Source organism: Aethina tumida, chromosome 3 (genome assembly GCF_024364675.1).
Source record: "Aethina tumida isolate Nest 87 chromosome 3, icAetTumi1.1, whole genome shotgun sequence".
Classification (NCBI taxonomy): domain Eukaryota; kingdom Metazoa; phylum Arthropoda; class Insecta; order Coleoptera; family Nitidulidae; genus Aethina; species Aethina tumida.
The window spans coordinates 20,576,073-20,600,085 of NC_065437.1; the positions used below are offsets into that span (position 1 = coordinate 20,576,073).

General features: G+C 28.4%; 5 protein-coding genes across 6 annotated transcripts; 2 read left to right on the plus strand and 3 right to left on the minus strand.

The window, feature by feature from the left end:
- The first annotated feature begins 914 nt into the window (after positions 1–914).
- On the plus strand, positions 915–3,658 carry LOC109609067 (uncharacterized). The gene is made up of 2 exons (XM_020025687.2): positions 915–946; positions 2,442–3,658. The coding sequence occupies exons 1-2, from the start codon at positions 935–937 to the stop codon at positions 3,189–3,191; spliced, it is 762 nt and encodes a 253-aa protein (XP_019881246.1). The 5' UTR covers positions 915–934; the 3' UTR covers positions 3,192–3,658.
- Positions 3,659–7,772: 4,114 nt separating this feature from the next.
- Positions 7,773–11,235, plus strand: LOC109609059 (nematocyst expressed protein 3-like). Its single transcript, XM_020025680.2, has 3 exons — positions 7,773–7,915; positions 9,579–9,739; positions 9,874–11,235. Exons 1-3 carry the CDS (start codon positions 7,898–7,900, stop codon positions 10,730–10,732), a joined length of 1,038 nt encoding a protein of 345 aa, XP_019881239.2. The 5' UTR covers positions 7,773–7,897; the 3' UTR covers positions 10,733–11,235.
- Positions 11,236–11,681: 446 nt separating this feature from the next.
- Positions 11,682–13,962, minus strand: LOC109609041 (trehalase). The gene is made up of 4 exons (XM_020025652.2): positions 13,405–13,962; positions 13,059–13,346; positions 12,449–12,753; positions 11,682–12,321 (listed from the first exon to the last, which is right to left on the minus strand). Exons 1-4 carry the CDS (start codon positions 13,937–13,939, stop codon positions 11,716–11,718), a joined length of 1,734 nt encoding a protein of 577 aa, XP_019881211.2. The 5' UTR covers positions 13,940–13,962; the 3' UTR covers positions 11,682–11,715.
- A 338-nt stretch (positions 13,963–14,300) lies between these two features.
- Positions 14,301–15,874, minus strand: LOC109609040 (trehalase-like). The gene is made up of 3 exons (XM_049964410.1): positions 15,481–15,874; positions 15,121–15,428; positions 14,301–14,991 (listed from the first exon to the last, which is right to left on the minus strand). Exons 1-3 carry the CDS (start codon positions 15,764–15,766, stop codon positions 14,401–14,403), a joined length of 1,185 nt encoding a protein of 394 aa, XP_049820367.1. The 5' UTR covers positions 15,767–15,874; the 3' UTR covers positions 14,301–14,400.
- Positions 15,875–16,881: 1,007 nt separating this feature from the next.
- LOC109609039 (trehalase) lies at positions 16,882–19,144 on the minus strand. Of its 2 annotated transcripts, XM_049964404.1 has the most exons (5): positions 18,671–19,144; positions 18,331–18,612; positions 17,958–18,262; positions 17,361–17,895; positions 16,882–17,129 (listed from the first exon to the last, which is right to left on the minus strand). In XM_049964404.1, exons 1-5 carry the CDS (start codon positions 19,077–19,079, stop codon positions 17,101–17,103), a joined length of 1,560 nt encoding a protein of 519 aa, XP_049820361.1. In that variant the 5' UTR covers positions 19,080–19,144; the 3' UTR covers positions 16,882–17,100. The 2 variants fall into 2 exon arrangements, with proteins under 2 accessions (XP_049820361.1, XP_019881209.2); XM_020025650.2 differs by lacking the exon at positions 16,882–17,129 and having other exon boundaries at positions 17,280–17,895.
- Between the last annotated feature and the right edge of the window lie 4,869 nt (positions 19,145–24,013).

A 24,013-nucleotide genomic window follows, 5' to 3' on the forward strand; every position in this document is an offset into this window, starting at 1 on the left:
AATAAATCATTAATTTTAACAGACCTTCAATTTCGCGAAAAAATTATTAGGATAATTTGATGGATAATTTTCCAGAACCTTTAGAAACGGTAGACATTTAATTAATATCTGACTAAATATTATTCGACTGAATAATTTAAATTGAAGGATAAGTGAGAAATTACTGTTGTTTTAAATAATTTAGTTACGGAATATTGCACATTTAATTGTTTCGTACAAACAAATCAATTAGTTTTATATTATAAGATTATCTTATTTATAAACTTAATGGGAAATCATTAAAATAGATACTCATTTTTTAACGTGACTTATGTGAATTGCAATACAAAATTACAAACATATTATTTAATACTTGTAAAGTTATATTTTCATCATGTGTTCTCATATAAAAAAATTACATTTTATATAATATGGTATATATAATTTGAATTGTGTATGCTCTTCAATAGAAAAATACAAAAATATAAAGTAAAATGATACATACCAAATTAAATATTTGTGGAAAAATGATCAAAATGATGAAACATTTATTAAAAATTATCATAAAATATGCATATTAATTAAAGTTTGTGAGAATTTTCATTTTTATAGTTTTATATATTATATAACATGTTAAATTTTACTTGTATACTTAAATAAATTCTAACAATTAATGAAAATTGTTTGTATTTTTTAAAAAGATTAGGCAGGAATTTAAAAACGAAATACATTTCAGGGACTGTTAGACTATTGCGTATTTTTATTTCAGAAATGGTTTAATTATCATACTTAGTCCAAAATATTTCCTCGAAGATCTTAGGTTAAGAGCAGACATTTGTACCAATGGTAACCTTGCTCCCCGTAACTGTGGGGACTTATTCTATATAAACTCCGCCGTTGTGGAGGTGCGGCTGTTTACCTCTTCGTGTTCGACATCTACTGTGCCGGCCACACAATGAAGCTCTATGTAAGTATCGCGACAATTTACAATTGTTTGTTTACTAATAGTGCATATGTGTCGTGAACGGAAACAGTGCGGAAACAGGCAAAAATTGGCGATATTTTCTTAAGTGATTCAGTATTATTACATGGTGGATTTTTATTTAAACAAAGACATATTTTTTGTTTTGACACTAGTACAGTGGAAGAAAGTGTTTAAAGCAGCATTATGAATAATTATAAAACATTTTAGAATTTTAATCCAAAATTTATTAAAACTGAGTAATTTTTGCTAATTACATTGTTTAACAATTAATTTTAAAATCATTTTAATATTATACAATTTAAAAAATATATTTTTTGTCCTTGATGAGAGACATTTTCAAATTTTGTATTCAGACTTTTATGCTCCATTCTGTAGCGTCAGTAACAATAAAATTATGAGTGGGGGAAAACATAAAGGAGTGGTTGTAATGTGATCCTTTTTTACTACTACGACATTTTATTGGGTGTATATTTTTCAACGTGATTATATTTAACAACTATAAATTGAAAAAAAAATTTAAAAATTTTATGTCCCATTAAAACTATCGAACAAATTAAATAATATGTATAAACCATCTTTGGATAACACACAATAACATATTTCTGCCATATTATTCATGGAATTTATGTGGACGAAATTGCATAATTGGTTCAAGTACTTACTAAATATTTATTCATCATAAATATCTTGATTAAAATTCATTAATGTGTGAGGAACATATGGTTGAAATTGTTTGATGTAATACGTTAATGGGACACACCCAAATATTGAAATTGGAACAAATTTTTACAGGTTTTATTACACCTTATTGACAATACTTTAGTCTAGTTTATATTTTAAATATTACTACTAACTGGTTACCTATTGCATAAATATTAAAAAATATTATAATTAAATGTAATAACATTAAAACATTAATTTATTTTTAATTTATATTTATATTTAATTAATTTATTGCCATGTACACATACATAATTTAGAAATTAAAAGAAATTATTAACACAAACATACAGTTTTAATTGTCTCAGTAATAATATTTATATAATTAGTAATATGCACTTATGATGAAATAGCTATTTAAGCAGTTGCCTTATTTTTAAACTTTCAACCTACCAACTCGACAACTAAATAAAGTATACAAGGACAATTATCCTGACAACTAAAACAATCTCAACTATCTATAGCGTTTTGGGAGTGACACCTCGTTTTTCTCACATTGAGACTAACAATCTGAAAGTGAGTTTGATCGTCACTCAAGGACGTTTTTTATATACCAAATAATGTTAATAACCATATCAACTGGTCACTTAATGTAAAATGTGTTTGTAAATAAAATGTTTCATGAATATGACAATATAGGTTGGTTAACAACTGAATTTACATAACAGTAACAATTAGATAAAACCCAAGTGACTTAATATATTCGGCCTTTTTTTTTGTTATAGTTTTCACTTATAAAATTTCTTTTCTGTTTCAGTTTGTAATTGCAACGGTAATTACCGTAGCTGCAGCCCAACAATACACGACACCAGTACCAATCTTGAAGCAAATAAACAAGCACAACGAAGATGGTTCTTACAGCTACGGTTACGAAGCTGCCGATGGTACGTTCAAAATAGAAACGAAATATGCAAACGGTGAAGTATACGGAAAATACGGCTATATCGATGACCAGGGTAAACTTAGGGAGGTAGAATATGGTGCCAGCAGGAGGGGTTTCGAGCCAGCAGGAAACGAAATCCAAGTACCTCCTCCGACCCTTAACAGCAACAAGAACGCTATTGCCAGACCTCTTGCTCCAAACGAAGAGGACGATGGACAGTACCGTGAGGACCCACAAGCCTATTATAAAGACGATCCCTATTACCAAGACACCAGATCAGCCGCCCCTCAATCACGTTACAGACAAAATTATGCTCCCCAAGAGCCACCAAGGTCCATTTACACTCAAGCCCAGTACCAACCAGAGCCGGCTTACCAGCCCCAACCAGCCTATCAGCCACAACCGGCTTACAGACCAGCACCACAGCCAACTTACCAACCGCAACCAACTTACCAACCGCAGCCCGCTTTCAGACCACAACCTCAGTACAATTTTGCTCCATCTCAGCCTAGATATTACAATCCTCCTGCTCCAGCTTACCCTAACTACAATCATTTTCAGGGACATCCTGCTGCCAATGTTGACATTAATACCGGATCTTACTCTGTGAATTACAGGAGATAGTTAAATGGAAAATGTGCCCTATTTATTTTTAATAAGAGAATGTATTTCCTATAAATTACTTATTTTTTCTCTTCTTCTTTAAAGCTTCTTATTTATAGCACTTTCTTTATTCACGTATTTTCTTTACTTTTTCTTTACCTTTCCCTTTTCTTATAATTTCTTCTTCTTCTTCTTCTATTTATTTTTAATGCATTCTCTTTTCTAAGACTATTTGTTATCAATTCTGTAAATTTATGGGAAACGCAACTCCATCAAAATAATATGATCAAAATTATTCTACTTAGCATAAGACTTGAACTAGTCTATTAATTATAAATTTAGAGATACACTGCTGAAAATGTAAATAAGCTCTACAAGCCATTCTAGTATTAGCCTATTCTTACGCCGTATTTCACCGCTAGCTTATAAGTTTATAAAATAAGTATTGTGATATATAAACAATAAATAAAACTATTTTGTATATCAGACTTTTCATTTCTTCTTTGATCCAGACGTATTCAGAAGGCTAGGCAAGTATAATGGTAATATGGGTAGTGAACCCCACACTCCTATAAAAGAAAAAAAATATGAAGAAATAGTTCTATAATTATTAATTGTGGTGGAATTTTCAATGTAAATGTCTTTCATGGGTTTCTTGCAATGAGGTGGAGTCGGAAAGACCTTGGAATGGAATGCGATTAGAGTCAACTCCTACTGATTGCTGATCTGATTTTTTTTATAATGTTTAGCAATGTATAATTGCTTTTGTCCTATTGTTCGTCATATATTCTTCTTCAAAATGGTACACCTATGTATAATTTAGTAAAAGATACTACATTTAATATATTTTTATAATGGTCCATAAGGTGAAATAAAAAATATAGCTTTTAGGTAAATTACAGCTTAGGCAACCAAGTTCACCTCTAAAAATTGTTAAAAAAAATATTTTAATATATTCACCATTGTCTCTTTTATATGCATGAACAATAAGAGAACATTCTATTACTTCATAAGACATATTTTAAATATATGTATATATGTAAAATTATAAATATACATTCTAATAATAATATTACATATTATTTTCTTTTTTATTTTTAATTAAAATCATATTTGGTATCATATTGTGTATATTTTTAGTATTTTGGTACAATTCTTGTTCTGGTTATATAAAATGTGCAACAATATGTTTTAACCTTGCAATTTTATAAAATATTGTAGTGTAATTTAGAATTTTTGACCTTCGGTATACAAAGACCGAGCTGAAATTTATAAATTCTTTATATCTCGCATAATTAACCACTTTATTATATCTATTACTAATTATTTGTAATTTATTAAAGGATTTATTGCACACAAAATATAAATGAAATGCATAAAAAGTAATATATACTTTATGAATACACATATTACATTAATTTCTACCTCAATTTCTAAGTCAATTTTTAATCAGACTAATAGTTACAACACAAAAAAACTTGACTAAACTCATATTTACATGTAATTTTATATATTATATTCAAATGTCATAGACATATTTTTGTAAGTATGTAACGCAACGTTGTATCTAGAGCATGAATTGTTAATATTTTAAATTTATTGCGCTAATTAAACTTGACCATGTTGTTAGTAAAGAGCTGCGTTGAAAAAATAAATAATTATCAGTTAGGTATTTTTTTAATATTCGTATATACTTCCTTAATAGTGCATTTTTTATTTACCTTTAAACGTATTTAAAGGTATAATATAAGTGATACAATCTTAAGTTTATTAGAACTACTTGACATTTACAAAATTATATTAATTGCCTGAAAAACTGACTTAAAAGATAACAGGTTTCGAAAAAATTCCTGACCTTTATAAGTGAACTATTTTACATGTGTGGTCATTGATATCCATCTATCACGAAACGAAAACAAACAAAACATTCAGTAAATCACATTTTATCGCTGAACCGTAATATTTAAGCAATTTAGTTTATGGCATGAAAACCCAAGATCCGGAATTCCAAAAAGGCTTACAAATTTATATGTAATTTATTAATGTACAAAAAATTTAATTAAATTATTTATAGGATTAAATAATGCCATTAGTGCTGTCACCCTATAGATTCTTTTTCGGTTGATGACACCATAAAATAATTTGGATCCCAATAAATATTGGATATAAAACTATTACTATAAACTTAATGTAGTAAAACGAATCGCAATCTGTTTTGCTAAATATTAAAGAATTACGTAAATAACCTTCATAAAAAACTAATTAAATCTTATGGATAGTTGTTATTCGAGTGTATGAGTGTATCTAAATGTACGTAAAAAATGCGAAGCACACACAATAATAAAAGTCTTACTTATAACATTACATTTATGAGAAAATTCAGGTTGTGAAATTTGTATATTATTTCAAAAGAATCTTAAATAGGCGCATCCACCAAAAACTGAAAAAATTAGAAAATTTATTCTGTCATTAAAAACTTATAAACTGAATATTTGTAGATGTAGATTTTTGAAAACACAATACCAAACATTATTTTCCTAAATTATTTGAACACTAATTAACATGAAAAATTTAATTTTCCTTCCTATTTATAATATTCTATATAATAACAGTTCCTAACAATAACATAATATATTTGTATGTGTACATAATTTTAAATGGTTAAAATGATGACTTTATATAATTAATGTTTTAAGCATAATTTTTATTATACCTGCAAAATCACAACTGAAACATAAGTAAACTTTTTTTTTTTTTTAAATAGTCACATATGAAAATTGACATTTTGTGGTATGCGTATAAGTTGTTCCATATATTATTGCAACATTGACCCACTCCTCCAGGCATGGGTGTGAAATATTTACATTAAGCACTCACTTGATTTTATAATTATTAAGTCAACTTTTGACTATTTAGTGTTTACATATTCCATTTGGAATTAATGTATTATATAATTATTGTTAAAATAGATAACATTTCAATTTCTCTAAAAAACTGTAGGTTGATACAAGTTCAATGATTGAATAATAGCTGGCTTATTAATTAAGGTTTTAATTTGCTTTTACTTTTCATTCTTTCTTTTTAAATATATAGGTGCAGTTTTTAATTTAATTGTATATTCAAAAAATCACACGTGTTTAAATAACAAAAATTGCCCATTTTTGTATATTTATTTAACGAAAATATATTTTACTTATTATCCATAAAATGTCAAAATAATGAAACTTGTAAGAAAAATTCTACCTGACAACAAGCAGTGCAGTGATTAACAGATTTGGGTGGGGCACACTTGCCTCAGGCTTAATTAATGCTTCAATGTATTCCACTATAAAATATATTTGCCAAATTTGATACACTGACATTTAAAGCGCAAGGTCCAATTTAAATAATACTTTTCACACCGGAACACAAATTAAATTATATTTGCAAAAGTTATGATTAACTTTTATGGGAAAAATACTACTAAATGTTTATTCAATTTTAACCATGTTGTATTTAAAATTAACTATTTCATCGGGCACTGTTTTTATATCACAGTACTACCGTAAATTAATAGTAAGTTTGTACGATGTATAAGTTTTAATCAAATAGACAATATATTCCGGTTTAGAAATCATCGAGTTTACATATTTCAATTTCTTTATAATAAAATTTTGGAACAATATTTACTAGTAGTACAAGAAATCGATTTTGCTTTAGATAGATGAACTATTATATTTCATGATCTATTTACTATGGTTAATTAGTTTTCTGCATCACCGAATATCAGAACAACAATTTTAACAGATTTCTAGTTAATTAGTGAATTAGGTTAATATTGTTTAAGGAATGAACATTAAACTTGCTTGTTTAATATGCATTTGCTATAGAATGTAATTATAGAATAATATATGAGAACGAGATTAAACGATGTATTAATAATTTAACATAGGAATGTGACAATTTGGTTTAAATTGCAGAATATTATAAAAACATTTAAGGTTATGTTTTTTTTTTATTTTTAAGTATAACTTGGTTTATGGAAGTTTTTACAGTAAAGTACAAATACAATTTTAAAATATGAAAACCATTAAAATTATTATTTTTTAATTTATTTATATTCTTATTTCTGTATACTTTAGTATAGTTTAATTACTGAATAGTAATAACTATTTATAATGAATACATTTTAATAATGGCGTGAATATCGTTAAAGAAAGTTTTGTTGAACATTTTGTGTTTATCAAATATATTCTATAATTGATCAAAAATATATACAATTATTCTCAACAATAACATTAATAATAAACCGTTGATTAGGTTTTTCAAAAAATTAGAAAGTAACATTATAGTAATCATTGTTGTCCACGTAATATAATTTAATGGAAAAATGTGTACACATGTTTCAGTATTATCTATAATTTTAATTTCGTAATATCTAATAATAAAAATTAATAAATTTATTAATTAATACATGTTTTTTAGTGCTTAAAAAGTTGACATAACGAAAAGAAATCATCAAACAATTGACATTAGATGTGGCTGCTAAAGTTGGCCGATGAGATAGTGAAAGGAGTCACCAGGGGTCCGGTCCCGGGCCAGACGGGTACGACACCAGGAACCGGCGGGCCCGGAGACAGAAAGACTCTGGGACCTTGCCCCTTCTTCGGCGACTCTTTGGGGCCACGATATAAAAGGTAATTGTGGTCCCCCGCGCCATTCCAGTGCAGTGCCTACATCACGCAGACATGTTGCCTTTCAGATATGTGAGTATTTATTAAAAAAAAACTCTCCCTTTCATTTTCTCTCTACTCTTCTTCTTCTCCACCTGTGACATCCCGCCGTGATTTAGTGAACGCCGTTAGTGAGATGTGTGGTTCAGTGAATTATCGGACTAAGCGCATGTGAACTGTTCTGTTATTCTGTTTAATTCTTTCAAGGTCAATAGTAACATCAGGAATAAAGCACTTCTTGCAGTGACCGATCATGTCTGTAGACTATTTTTCATTGTTCTTTTAAATAAACCTACGTTCAAAGTTGGCACAATGCACTGTCGTTTAAATTAATTTATTCAATTAAGATCAGTGCAGCTTAAGGTTATTTAATTTTAATTTATTCAGTATTTCGCAGTGCTGACCGTAATTTTCCGTATTAATGAATTTTATAGCATTTCTTCTTATTGACCTTCATATATGATCTATATTTATAGTGAATTAATTAAAGCGTACGAATGAGTTTCATTTAATTAAATGCTTTTCTCTCATACCTAATGATTACTATTTAAAAATATTGAAGATGTCGCAGGTCACATTTTTGGTAAGATATTTTGTAATATTTTAATTTAATAAGTGTTAATGAAGCACTGTGATTCATTTGTGTAGTTTTAATTAATTGGGATTTCAAGAAAAAATTATATTTGTAATTTTTCTGATATATATTAGTATTTTTATGTCACGAGATTAGAATTATTCATTTTTATAAACGTCTACAATCTACAATAATTATTTTACTATACTTTTTACTGACTATATCTAACAATAAGTTCCCGCAATAGACTGTGGGTGTGACCAGTGAATAATTTAAATATCACGTTTTATTGCATTCATTATGCCTTAACATTTAAAATAATCCAGTTTCTTTCTAAGTATTAAATATAAAAAAACCTAGTTATAGAATAACAAATAAAATTTATTAATTATCACCAAATACATAAGGTAAAAAAAATTAATATAAAATACATTTTATTCATGTTTTTATTAAATATTGGAGGAAAAATTAGAACTTTAAAATTTTAATAGATATTAGTTACGAAGCATTATTTTTAATTTTTATATTTTTAATATTAAAATGCAACATAAAAAGTTGGCATTGAAAATTTAATCACGATCAGGGAGGGGTCATTTTAGATTTATCTCTATTTACCCGTCTAGCTCAAGGATATTTCCTTATCATAAGCGTTCTTGATCAAGTTCAACAACCCTTTCCATAACCAAAGTTTGCTTTAATCCCGTTACCAGAGAAACCCAGACCTTGCGAGATTATGCACTTAGAACCACATGATTGCGTTTAGATGTCAAATCAGACTTTTGTAAATATGGTTTTGGTCAAGTGAACTGATTTCACTTTCTTGTGACAGATTTCGATTAAGCAAGCATAGGTTTTCGACCCAATGAAAGTAAAATGTAACATTATGCCACTAAAACAAGACAGTTTGTATTATTCTGCTGATATCCACCACACCCATTCTTTACTGTACAGAATTTTAAATATATGTATGTACGAGTTAGTTTTGTTCCTAGGTCACTTATACCATAAGAGAAATTTTAGTTTTAAACTTTTTTTTATGTTTTATAATGTGAACAATTAATTAAATTAATATTTTAAATTAATTTTAAATATACTTGTTATAATCCTATTTAAATATTTTAGGTGGCAGTATTCGCCTTTGTGGCAGTAAGTTTTGCTCAGGATTTTTCTGACTATGAACCAGCATCACCAGTAAGACCTGCTCCATCCAGAGTACAACCAGGATATTCCGGCCCTGCTGGACCGAAACCCACTCCAGTTCCAATCTTAAAACAAATTAACAGGTGAGTTCAATAAAAAATGCACTAATACAATTTTTTATTTCTTTTTTATTTATTATCTTCGTGTATTAAAAGAAAATAATCATTTATTTATTAAAAAAAAAAATAAAATAATAATTCTTTATTTTAATTTTTAGACACAATGAGGATGGTTCTTACACTTATGGATACGAAAGCGCTGACGGATCTTTCAAAATTGAAACCAAATTGCCCAATGGCGAGGTAAAGGGTAAATACGGATACGTAGATGACACTGGAAAAGTTCGCGTGGTAGAGTATGGAGCAACTAAATATGGTTTTGAACCAGCCGGTGAAGGTATCACCGTTGCCCCACCAACCCTAGTCGACGAAACAACGAACAAAGAAGGAGCTCTTCTCCCAGAATACTCCGGTGCTTACTACGACCAAGATCAACAACAACCACAACCTCTGCCCTCTAGACCAGCTCCAAGACCAAGACCACAACCACAGCCAGCTTTCCAATCATATTCTCCCCCACAACAGTTTGAACCAGCCCCCGCCCCAGTGCCACAGAGAGCTCAAGTATCCGGCGCTTCCCTCTCATCTTCACAAACATTCGATTTCGGTCCAGCTGCCCGTCCAGCTCCTGCAAGATCTTTTGCGCCAGCTCCGTCCAGAAGCTTCGCACCAGCACCTTCGAGAAGCTTTGCCCCAGCTCCATCGAGAAGTTTCGCACCAGCTCCTCCAAGACCCGCTGCTGTGTCTTATGCTGAACCGGCCCCGATCGAAGAATATGAACCAGCCCCAGCTCCAAGACCCCAACCCAAAATCACTTACGCTCAACCAGCTCCATTGGCGGCCAGACCGGCTCCCTCTTTTGCTCCCGCTCCAAGGCCTGCCCCACAATTTGCACCAAGACCATCGCCATCAGGTCCAGTAGGACGCGGCGGAATTTTAGATCAATTGTCCAAAGACTATGCTTTGCCTTCAGATGGCGCCGCTCCCTTACATGATATTAGCTTCGGTTACTATTAAAACTAGGATATTTATTTAAAAAGTTAGTTTGAATTTGCCTTAAATTATTTAATCTTATTTTCATAATTGTTTTCTTTTGTGTCCTATAATTTAATGCAAATTCGATATGATTTGTACTTTTCATAAAACTAGTCCTGTCTTAAACATTCAGGAATAGGTCATCAATAGTTATCTTAATGATAGGTATTGACCATTAATTTAAGGGAATATTTAATATCTAGACAGACATTCCTTTGAATTAATCACTCAAAGCGTGTTATAAATACCTCTTGGGATATTCCAAGAATTAAGCCGACTGTAAATACTTTCTACTGTAGCCAATATGTATGTAAGCAAATAATTTTATTGTTTAGTGAATAAGATTGAAATATTGTGATAAAACCTCACACGTTTTAAAATATTAAAACCAACAGGGCTGCATATTAGTTTGTAAACAATTTTGTCAATAAACACTAATGTGAATTTATAAAATCTAAATTCAAATAAATTAAATAATCATTGTATTTTATTCATTTATTGTTATTGATAGTTGGTGCTAAGTAAATATTACAATATTAGAAGAAAACTTTGTATATTATATGAGTTAATATAGTACACTGTAAGTATACAATTCATTTGATCAGTTTAAATTTACATTAAAAAATACTAAATTATTATAAATTTAGTATTTGAAGTGAAAAAATTGAAATCTTGAAATGGTGAAGTTTTAAAATTATTATATTATAATATATTTATATTGTATTTTATATCATTTTATTGGACTTTTGACATAAAATTTGCAACATAAAATAATTTTGTATGTGAGCAAAAAAATTATCACTGATGAATTAAACAGATTTGTTTAAGTTATAATCTGAAACTTGCTAATAATATTTTAATATTATATTATAAATTAAGAAGAGTTATGTTGGTATATTTATAGTAATGCGGATAAAAAATAAAATTTACATACTTTTCAATGATTAATTTATTAAATATTTCAGTTATCTATTAACTAAGAACACACATACACCTACCATTAACGTAAAAACTTTGGAAATATTTTTTTTGCAAGATACCGATGTAAAATCAATATTACGATACTTAAAAATTATATCCATTAAGGCACCATTGGTCCATCCGTATCCTCCTTTTAGATGATATGTTGCACCAGTTCCTCTACGACCGGGCCTTACAGCGTTATACCTTGCATGCATTTTCTGATCTTTATTAAATGCTCGTAAACTATATTTCAGCCATTGACGTGCCATTGCGAAAGCCAAATGTTTTGCAATTGGAATATGTGTCTTGTTCATTCCGACTATTATCAAATGCATTACATGAGGATAAGTATTTGGTAAATCCCATTCTTCTCCACTCTCAAAGAGACTGGCAGGAACTCCACCTTTGTAGTTTGTAATTTTATAACTATTTAAATACCTAAGTATAGAAGCCACAAGTGTCTCAGTTTCATTTTTTTCGTAGCACCGTGCCCACAATGGCAACAAATTTGACGCATAAAAATAGTCTCTTCTTTTATCGTTTAACATATCATAATCTAACCAAATTCCTAGATCCTCATGCCAAAAAGCTTCTTTCACTGCACGTTTCTGAAAATTAATTATGAATATAAACTAAGTTACAAACAGTACATTAAATAAGTACACTTAGATAAATTAGACTAACAAGTCATTTAAATTAATTATTTATATTTCTACTTTTATGCAAATGAATTACCATTTTCCAAAATTTGTGTCGGAATTTCTTTGCCTCTACAGGAAGACCTCGCTGTTCGTATAATTTTGAAATTATTCTATAATTTCCACACATGAAAGCATTTAAATCTACGGGAATTATACTACGAACTTTTGTATTTAATTTCGTTCCACTGTTTGGGCCATCTTTTGTTATATACCATCTACTAGAAAAACACCAACCAGATTCTGTTGCAGACCACATTTCAGAATAGAAGTCTTTCATATCTTCTTCACTGAAGTTTTTTGCATGTGTATAATCGTGTGCATACTCTTGAGGTCGGGGTACTATATAATTTAATTGTTTAGTCCAAAATTGAAAATATTATGTAATTTAATCCTCTTGGACAAATAACTTTAGTTTTAATATTATTAATTTAAATGAATTGTTTTTCCCGTAAAATCCATACTCCGTTGATAAACAATATATTACAAAATAAATGTATAATTCTTAAAATTAAAATATTGTCATAAAATCGTTAAACAAAAATTTTAAACAATATTTTAATATGTTCTCAAAGATCTATATGTGTTTAAATTTAAAAACTCCGCATGTAAGTTATTTGTCCATTGCTTTATAAATCTATACAAACCTTCCTCATCTAGTATATAAAGGAAATATTTTTTTCCAAAATTTGGCACATCTTTCGATTTATTCTCTTCCCAATAACTTAATTCTCTTTCCATAATAGGAAAATATTCATCAAGAAATTGTTCATCCTTGGTATATTTGAAAATTTCATATATCATAGGGACAAACATAGGTGGGTTTGAAGTGGCTGTCAAGTAAACGCGGCCTCCATATGGAATGTAACCATAAGTTCCGATGAGTTCTTTAAAATTTTTCATCATTGCTTTGACAGTATCAAACATTCCAGACACTGACAGTCAAAATAATAAAAATAATAAATGTGTATTAAAATAGGGTTTTAGAATTACCTAAAAGGCCAACAACTATCCAATATGTATCCCAATAATAAAATTCTCGAAACATACCACCAGGCAAAATAACAGGGTTTGGCAGATAAATAAGACTGTAACTCTGTTTTGAATTTTTTACTTGAGGATTAATTTTTTTTGAATGATTCCTCCACATTTTGTGAATTTTTCCTGCTAAATTTCTTAGTTGTCCACTTTTAATAGTTTCCAAAAATGGTGGCGAATCACTCCAATCAGATGGTATATCATCTAAATATTCACTTTTCACAATTTCAAAATTCTTGTCCACAAAATCTTTGATACTCTTTTTATTTTCTTTATCAATGCTTTCAAAGTTTCTTTTAATTGTCGCCTCGGGGTATTTTAATTTCATGTCGACGAATTCTTTAGAGGAATTTAATACATTTGACATTTGAACTGTATGTAAGATTGGTCCAGTGCAAAAGATTTCTATATTACAAGTAACTTTCGCATATATCGTGTTGATTTCAAGTAACATTAATAAAATATTTAATATATAGAAAATGAAACGCATACTAAAATTTTCAGTGAACTTAAACGTCAAATTGAAAGAAAGCAATTGATTGTTACGTAACACATTTTTTTTATAATAGTGTTTGTGTGTATATCAATTTTGCCAACAAAATATTTGTAAAATTGACCTCGTGGCGACGGATAAAAAAAAAATTGGAGTCAGATATTGACGAATAAAAATTGTTTGGAATTTCATATACTGTAAATTTATACAAAATTTTTATAATTTGTGTTTTTTGAGAGAAACAAATATAAATACATCTGAAAAAATAAAATTATACTTTTTTAGCATTGCCATTTATATATTTTTATCATTAATGAAAATATAATTACTATAAATTTTTGGTATATAATAAATATAAGTAAAATGTAATATTTTAGTACAACGGATTTGTGGATAAAGAATATGTCTACGTTATATATATCGTCTGTAATATAGTTCGTATTACTGACATAGGTATACTAATAAATATGAGTAATTATTATTGGTAGTAACATAAAAACTGCGATATTTTTAATTATATTGGAATGGTTAAGCAAATTATTATATCTATAAAGTATGTCTAGAAAAGCTCCGTTTGTCCACCCATATACAGCTTTGGATGAAGTTTGCAAGTTAGATGCACTCTGACCCAACTTACTTGCATCGTAACTACTATGTATTGTTTTATCCGTTTTGTAGCTTTTGTGAACAGCTTTTATCCATTGACGAGCTATGGAATAAGCTAAATGTTTAGCTATAGGAATTTGAGTATTGTTCAATCCATTGATTATTAAATGTAAGAAATGTGGCCAGGAGTAAGGAAGATCATATTTTTCACCACTTCTTGTCATACTTGCGGGTAGGCCACCAGGATAATAAGTTATGTTATTATTTTTCAAATAGACTATTATAGACATAATATTTAGTTCCATATTCTCCTGTTCATAACATCTTGTCCAAAGTGGGGCTAAATTTGACAAGTAAAAATAGTTTCGTCGTTTGTCGTTAATTATATCGTAATCTAACCAAATTCCAAGATCAGGATGCCACAGATGCTCAATGGCAGATACCTACAAGTGTATCGGAGTTATTTTCATGTCTATTTATTATATATGACACAATATAAAACATAAGGGTGCCTATAGTTGACACAACTTAAAGGCCCTTTTGTTTTAGATTACTACTCATTGTAAACAGACCATAGCTGTGAATTCAGTAAATGAACTTATTGCTGACTTATTATTTCCAAGAAGTGCATAAAGTTCAGCCATAATCCTATAATTTCCACAAATAATTGCATTTAGGTCAACTGGTAAAATATTTAGAATATTTATATCAGTTATGTTTCCAATGTTGGTGCCATTTTCTCCAATGATCCATCTACTTGAAAGGTCCCATACAGATTCAGACGCAGCTTTAAGATTGCAATAAAAATTTTCTTTTTCTTTTTTAGTTTTTAATTTTTTCGCCATATTGATGTCAAATTTATATTTTTCAAGTCGAGGACCTAATTGAAATTTATGAAGAGGTATTTGATATAACTTCTAGTAAAGACTCACCTTGTTCATTTTGGTCACAAATATAAAAATAAAATCTGCGGTTAAATTCTGGAATAAATTTCGAATGTGTGTTTACCCAATATTCAATTTCTTTAGCCATTATGGGCATATTCTTACGTACGAATTCCAAATCTTTAGTAACTTTATAATACTCATATACCATTGGTATAAAAAGAGGGGATTGTGATCTTCCTAACATATAAATACGACCTGAGAGAGGAACTAATCCGTGTTTATCGATAAGATCTACAAAATTTTCCAACATGTCCCTAGCAGTTTGTTCCATTTGACATAACAACAGGCCCAGAATGACCCAATAGGTTTCCCAATATCTGTAGGTGCGGAATCTAGTTGATGGTAAAATAACTGATTGATTTAAATACAGAGAACTGTATTTATCCTTATCACTAATGTCTCTTAATTTAAATTTACAAACTAAAAGCTTCCATTGGTCGTTTATCAAAAGAGCCATCTCTTTTAGCGTTTTGTCTTTGATATTCCGTATTATAAGGGGTTCAATTTTCCAATCTGTAGGAGTGAGAGTATCATATTCTACACCACCATTTTCAAAATTTTCATAAATAAACTGCCTTAAGTATTCCGCTGATGTCTTGTTATTATCTTTAAAATGATTAAAATTATCTCTTACTTGTTCAGGAGTGTTTTTTAATTTCAAATTGATAAAAGATTCGACATCCAGAATTTTGCTGACGTAAATAGCATTAAGAAGTTCGGTATTATGATAGATGCATTGAAATATTGGAATCTTGTGAATATTTGTGTGCACCTCTTTTGATCTCGGGCATGCGTTTGTTCGAAATTTGATTTTGAGATTTTTGTGTGGTTTTGGCCGCCATCTATTTATGTCAAATGGCAAATCCTGCATAAATATGAGACTAAAACTTACAATTATAAAATAGGAAGAGAGTAGAAACATTTTGTGTGCATCACATTAATAATCTTAATTGTCAACTATGAACACTAATGTCAGTTACTTTGGTTACAATTCTCACACATTTTCTATGAATATAAATAAACATCCTATATAAATTTTCTGCAATTGGTTGTGATCCTTACAATTAGAAGTGGAGCTTAACAACTAAACCTAACCACCATGAATTGTCATTCTATAACAGATAAATATAAATATTTGGAATATTTAGTGTTAAAACGATATAAATGATATATTATAATGTAGGGTATGTATTAATATCATAAAATTTTAATTTCTTCTTAGTATAGTATGAAAATAATCAAGATTCTATTATGTCGTTAAATAAAAGTGCTTCTAGTGACTTTAGGTTAGGTTTTAATAAATATAATGTTAATGTAGGAATAAATCTAAATATGAAACAACGAAAAACATTTTAATTTCTTATAGAAACAAAACAGATTCTCATATATTTTTTATTTAGACATATTTTATATATTTATTAACTAACAGTATAGTTATTAGACATATATGCATGGTTACAAATTTAGCAATGCTTTTTTTTTAATTTGGTATTGAGCTAATGACGTCCTGCTTTGCCTTGAATCTACAGTTAGACGTTGCCTGTTATACAAAACACTCTGTATAATTTAATGCCTCACAATCCTCTTGAATCTTTATATTTAGAATCAGGGAAATAATCCACTTTCATAGCGATCTGCGAAAAGTACAGTGCAATGATAATGTACAGAGTAATACGTTCTTTGTTGTATTTGTAAATTTACCTTTAGAATCATATATCAGAATATTTTTTTTAATTTGCTTGCACGAGTGTTTTTCATGTTGATCACAAATTCAACACATTGATATATTTTAAAATTTAGTTAATTAATAAGAAAAATAAACAAACATACAAATAACAAAAACTCTTTGGAAATGTAATATTTACATGACTTAGACACAAAGTCAATATGCCGATACTTTATAATTAGATCCAAAAGGGCACCATTGGTCCATCCAAAACCTCCCTTGATGTCAAATGAAAATCCTATTCCTTTGCGACCAGGGTTCACTGCGTGATATTTTTCATACATCAGCTGATCTTTATTGAACGCTTTTAAATTATATTTTATCCACTGACGAGCCATTGCAAAAGCCATATGTTGTGCAATTGGAATTCTTGTTTCGTTTATTCCAACAATTATAAAGTGCATTATAGGAGGAAAACTATTTGGTAGATCCCACTCTAGTCCGGAATCATATAAACTGGTAGGAACTCCACCTTTATAAGAAGTAATTTGATGGTGACTCAAATAATTTATAACGGAAGCTACAATTATCTCGGTCTCATTTTTTTCATAGCAACGAGCCCAAAGTGGTATTAAATTTGACGCATAAAAATAATCCCTCTTCTTTTCGTTTTTCATATCATAATCTAACCAAATTCCTGCTTTCTCATCCCATAAAACTTTCAATGCATGTTTCTGGAAAAAATTAATATTGTTAAGACTGCATCTGTAACATTTCTTAATAAAATATTGTATACCATTTCTGAATACTTTTCTGAGTATTTTTTTGAGTTAACTGTATCGCCCATTTGTTTGTACATTTCAGAGAGCATCCTATAGTTTCCACACATAATAGCATTTAAATCTATCGGAATTATACTACGAATTTTTGAATCTAATTGTGTTCCTATATTTGAACCATCTGCATTAATAATCCATCTACTAGAATATTCCCAACCAGATTCTGCTACAGAATTCATTTCAGAGTAGAAGTTCTTTTTTTCATCTTTTTTGAAATGTCTCGCGTTTGTAATATCGTCTTTGTAATTTTCAGGTCGAGGTCCTGTATTGTTTAAATTGAGTGTCAATAACAACAACAATTTATTCAGTAGTAGCAACAAATAAACCAACCTTCTATAACTGATGAATAAACGAAATAATCATATCCTAATGTCGATGAAGTTTTTTTTGATTCCCAATAACTTAATTCCTTTTCCATTATAGGTAAATATTCATTAACAAAGTTTTCGTCCTGAGTGTGTACATAAATTTCAAATATCATGGGAATAAATAGAGGTGGTTGTGATCTAGTTAGATAGTAAACTCGTCCTCCGTATGGAATATAACCATAAGTTAGGATAAGTTGTTTGAAATTATCCATCATTCCTTTGGCAGTATTATACATACCAGAAACTAAAATAAACAAGTTAAATAATATTGTGTGCATAGTAAAATAACATTTTCAAATAACCTAAAAGACCAAGAACTATCCAGTATGTGTCCCAATAATAATATTCTCGGAGGAAACCTCCAGGCATAATAACAACATTAGGGACATAAATAAGACTGTAGTGGTCCGACTTTCCTATTTCTGGATTAATTATTTTAGAAAGATCCTTCCACATTCCATGTAATTTACTTGCTAAAACTCTTAAATTATGACTTTTAATGGTAGTCAAAAATTGTGGTGAATCTTTCCAGTCCGATGGCACTTCTTCTAAATATTCAGATTCTACATTTTCGAAATTTTCTTCCAAAAAAGCTTTAATGCTTTGTTCATCTCTCGACTTCATCTTTTCAAAATTACTTTTAACCGTATTCAAACTATATTTCAATTTCATGTCGACGAATTGTTTCGAGTCATTCATTATGTTTGACATTTGAACGGCGTGTAGAATTGGACCAAAGCAAAATATTTCTTTATTACAATCTTGTTTCGCGTAAATTTCTCTAATTGAAAATAATGACAAAATTATATATAAATTAAGCAAATGACAACGCATTTTATAATTTTCAATGTAAACTTAATGTCAGATTGACAGAAAAATTCAGTTTAGTTTTGAATTATTGTATTTACTTGCTACATGTGTTTAAATATCAAAAGTAATAACAATGAGGCGGAGCTTCTATTGATTAATAAATATAAACTATACACATATTTCATCATACATGAAAAAGAATGTTAAATATCTACATAATACATTTTTATAGTGAATTATCTGAATACCATAAGTCTTACAAATAATAAAAAACAAGAATATTATAAACCGAATATGGCTATTGAAACGTTTTGGTCATAACTTCTATTTAGATATGAAAGGTTTTTTTTCATTGAAAACAGAATTTGAATATTCTTCTACGTTCCAACATTGCACATATATTATTTCAATTATATGGTATAGCTATGAATCTGAAAATTTCCTAAAAAAATTAATAGCTTATCTATAATAATTATACATAAGCAAATCAACGGCTTATCTGCAACGCACAACAAAAGTAATCGAGAATATTTCTATGACGCTTAGAAACTTTTTAAAAACGACCAATAAGAAATATTCAGTTTCAGTTTGATTTAAAAAATTGTTAAGACCCCCTTTTTGATGTAGTGACACTTGTTTTCAAGGTTAAAACTGCAACAATTTATGTGCTAAATATTGATTATTATGCAGACGATTTCTTTGATTAAACAATTGAAACATTTTAAGTACACACGCACCATTGTTACGTATTTTCTCGTCCTACATGCTGCACACCACTTTAAATTCCTTTTAAGTACAATATTGACCCCGTAACATTAAATGATTGCTTCTAAATATTGTTTTTATTTTAATAGTTTATACATTTAATTGTTTATTTTTTCATTTTATTTTTGAGGGTACCTAAATTTATGAAATAAGGGACACTTTAAATAAAAAACTAATATTTAAAAGTTTTTCGTATTATCTTTTTCTCTATTCTCATAAATTTGAGTTTTTACATAAAATTATTTAATTTATAATATATTTCACATCATGTTTTATAAATTCCATTTATAATAATAATAATATTTTTAACATTTTTTATCATAAAACTTGGAATACGTACACATATATCAATTCTTCCTGATAAGATTTGTTCATATATTGTAACGAAGCAAAAATTCCATAACAATTTCATAATGGTTACACAAACGTTTAAAACAATGAAAATTAAAATCAGTTACTATTTTAACACTTGCAAAATATTAACCGTTCACCAGACTTTCTTTTGTCCATTGATTTATCTGTGCACCTTTTTAAACAACAACCTATTCTTTGAGACACTCAACATAACATGTCTTAGTTGCGAATGATAATGAATAATTAAATAATAATTATTTTTTTAGAATGTTAAGATAATAACCATCAACATTTTATCATTTCCGAGACCGAGAGAAATTAAAGTGGCTAACAGTTTAAGACTAAATAAGTCAATTGTTTCCCATATTTAACAATTTAAAGAAGTTATGAAAAAATTTATATGAGTTCGAAAATCTCTCTTAAAAATTATGCTATGGGGATGCTTCCTCTCGCAACCTACCCCTTTTATACTGGTTTTATACAGGGTAAATTAAATAACAATTTGCTCCTGCATACTCTTAAATTAATCAATGTGTTTCAAACCCAAATCTAAAATTGTGTCGGACTGGTTAAAAGACCAAAGCATCTGTATTTTGTGTTGTTCGTTCCCTCGTACAGACAACGTACTACGTTACAGAAAACATTACCAAATTGATCATAAAAATTTCTCAAATTTACAAAAATATATACAAAGATTTAGGTTAAATTAAATTAAATAACACAGATTAATCAATAAAAAATCTTTTTCAAAATTAAAATCAAATTCATGGCATAAAAATATGTTTCTATAATTTTATAGAATAGGAATGTAGTAATTTTTATAATTCTGCATAAAGCAACAATGGTAAATTAATATTATTTTAACAGTTCTCATCCAATAAAAGAGTTCCCTTAATAGTAACCACAACTGGATGTTTTCTGTTAATAGTGTGAGATCTTAAAAAGGTAGATATTCCAAATTTTTTTTAGGATATTGTGTTACTTAGAACGTGTAATACTTTCATTTATTTTAATGTTCTACTGAATATGGCAATTATCTTAATTTGCCAAGAGACGTCCTTATAATTAAGGAAATTAATATTGTATGTGTATGAAACAAACTTTCATTATTTAATATACGTGTAATATAAACATTATTAATTATATCAACACTCACGCGACATTCAAATTATTCGATTTTTTTTAGACTTTGCTGACATGTTACTTAAGTTGGTGAATTTTCGTGTACTTTTACGTAGCACTTTTTTCTTAATTATCTAAGCAGTTGAATATGTAATATAGTCGTTACGGATTAAAATTAACTATAATAGTACCTTTTACCTAGAGAATGTTTGATCCAATATTTGTGGCAATTAAATACATATATTAATTTTTGGCGGAATTTTAATATCATTATTTGTGGCTAATTAACTTGCATTAATTTAATAATTTGCAATTAACCACAAATATAAGAAGTTACTCAACCCTTTTAAGCGAAATCTTAAGCATTGCTTAACTTTTTAAACATAAATTTCTTGAAGTTAACGGTATAACTCTGACATTGTTATGATTTGCATTAAATTAAAAGAGCGAATCAAGTTTTATTAGCCGGAGGTGTTAAATGAACAATTATATAATACAATTAAATAATATTAAAGAATTTCAATGGCACAACTGGTTTCTGGATGCACACATACAAGCAATAATACGACCTACATACAAGAGTTTTATCGTTGTTTACGCAAACGGCGTAATATTTTCTACTTGGGGGTAATTAAATTATTAATCGTACCAATTTATATGTAATGATGAACAATCTCTTGCAGTGTTTATAATTAATATAATGTAATATAAATAATATTATAGGATATTATATTTAATTTCTATTTAAAAAATATATATAAATAAATTTTATTAACTATGAACACATTATTTTATTTAAACAAAGACTATGTAATATAAATAAGTACCTCATATGAATGTGAAAGTTTTTATTCTTAATAATTTTAAAATATTGATTTAAATTATAATACATATATCATCATTTAAATATCATTTATATGTGAACTAAAGTCGAAAATTGTAAAATATTATACATTTAATTGTAACGTAATAATAAAATCTTTTCTTATTCTAAAAATATTTGTTAATTAAAACGAAGGACTTTTATTTACTTTCATTTGTTTTATAAGACTTTTGAAAATACATATATCAAAGAAATCTAGCATAAGAATTCTTCCCAATCCATTAAAAAAATTCTCATAATGTTATGAAAAGACCACAAAATTATCTTAAACACTATTTTGTGTATCACAGAAAACATTTCATTCGATAAGATTGTTCCCAGATTTAATTGTCTTCACTGCAATCTTTAAAATTACATAATCAAACTTAACATAAATACAAGGATCTGATACGGTCAATTAAATTGAATCAAAACAAAATTTTAATATTTTCGTAACTAACATTTTGTTATAACCATAAGCAAATAAAATTATTTTAAAATGTAGTGGTCAAATGTTAAAATAATTAATTTAATATGGATTATTAATATGGATCAATTACTGACTAATAAGTTCATTGTAGACTAGTTGGACCTTGTTACACGTATCCAATATCCTAAACAAGGCAAAAAGCTAAATAAACGTAATTATAAAATAATACGGTAAACGTGCCAAGTTGCTGAATGAAATTAGATCACAATCGAAAATAATAATGGACCAGAGGTTTATAAAGCCTTTAGGAAACTTCTGATTCAATTGTGATTAATGGGTCGAAAACAAGGCTAGCCTAAAGGTTAAAGTTGTAATCCATTTTTTTTACAGAGTACCGTATTAGACTATGCTCTTTCTTTCCTATTCTTAAACTGTAGTCGCCTACCAATATATTAATGTAATAATTTCTATGACTCAGTTAGACTCATTACCTGGAATAATTTATAATTGCGACACCAGCTGGTGAACTATTTCATTCGATTTCGAAATTTAAATTTAATAATTAAATTGGCTCCAGAAATAGATTTATTTCTGGAACCACGGTTTTTAATTTTATTTTAAATAAATGTAATCATCAATTAATTATAAACGCCCAATCCACACTAAATCAATATATTATGAGCCAGCAAAGTTTTAATAAAAACTTAAAACAATCGATCAATTTCTTAAAAATGTGGATATTAAATGTGGTTTATTAATCATAAATACGACCACGTAAAACTGAATACCAAAAATGATTAATATTCCATCCAATGATTGCCGCAAGACTGCCCGACAGATCCGCAATCTTTAAAAGAACTACCCACATTAATTTGCGTATATCAAATACGTTTCAATAAATTACTTCTGATCGAGAACTGGTTTCAGTATTTCTACCAATAATAATTTCAATAATTTGAACCATTGTTCTTATAACGAATTAATCGAATTGTTGTGAGTTAAATTATTCTCAGCTTTATTAATAAATATGGAATATTGGAATTGTTTAAAATTAAATACCTATTATTTAAAGTGATGTTTTTATTTAGAGGATAAGGAAGCAATTCCCCGAATCTTTTGTCTGCTAATTAACTGTGTGTATTTTTCTTTATATTTAATTAGTTTACATTACCTAATGAAGAGGCGCTTTCAACAAATTAAGCTAATTTATTCTTTTATTTATTCACATATTTATTTAACTTTAGCAAAAGTTTTTGTATAACTGTGTTTACGTAAACAATGAAGAAATTTTCCTAACTCAAT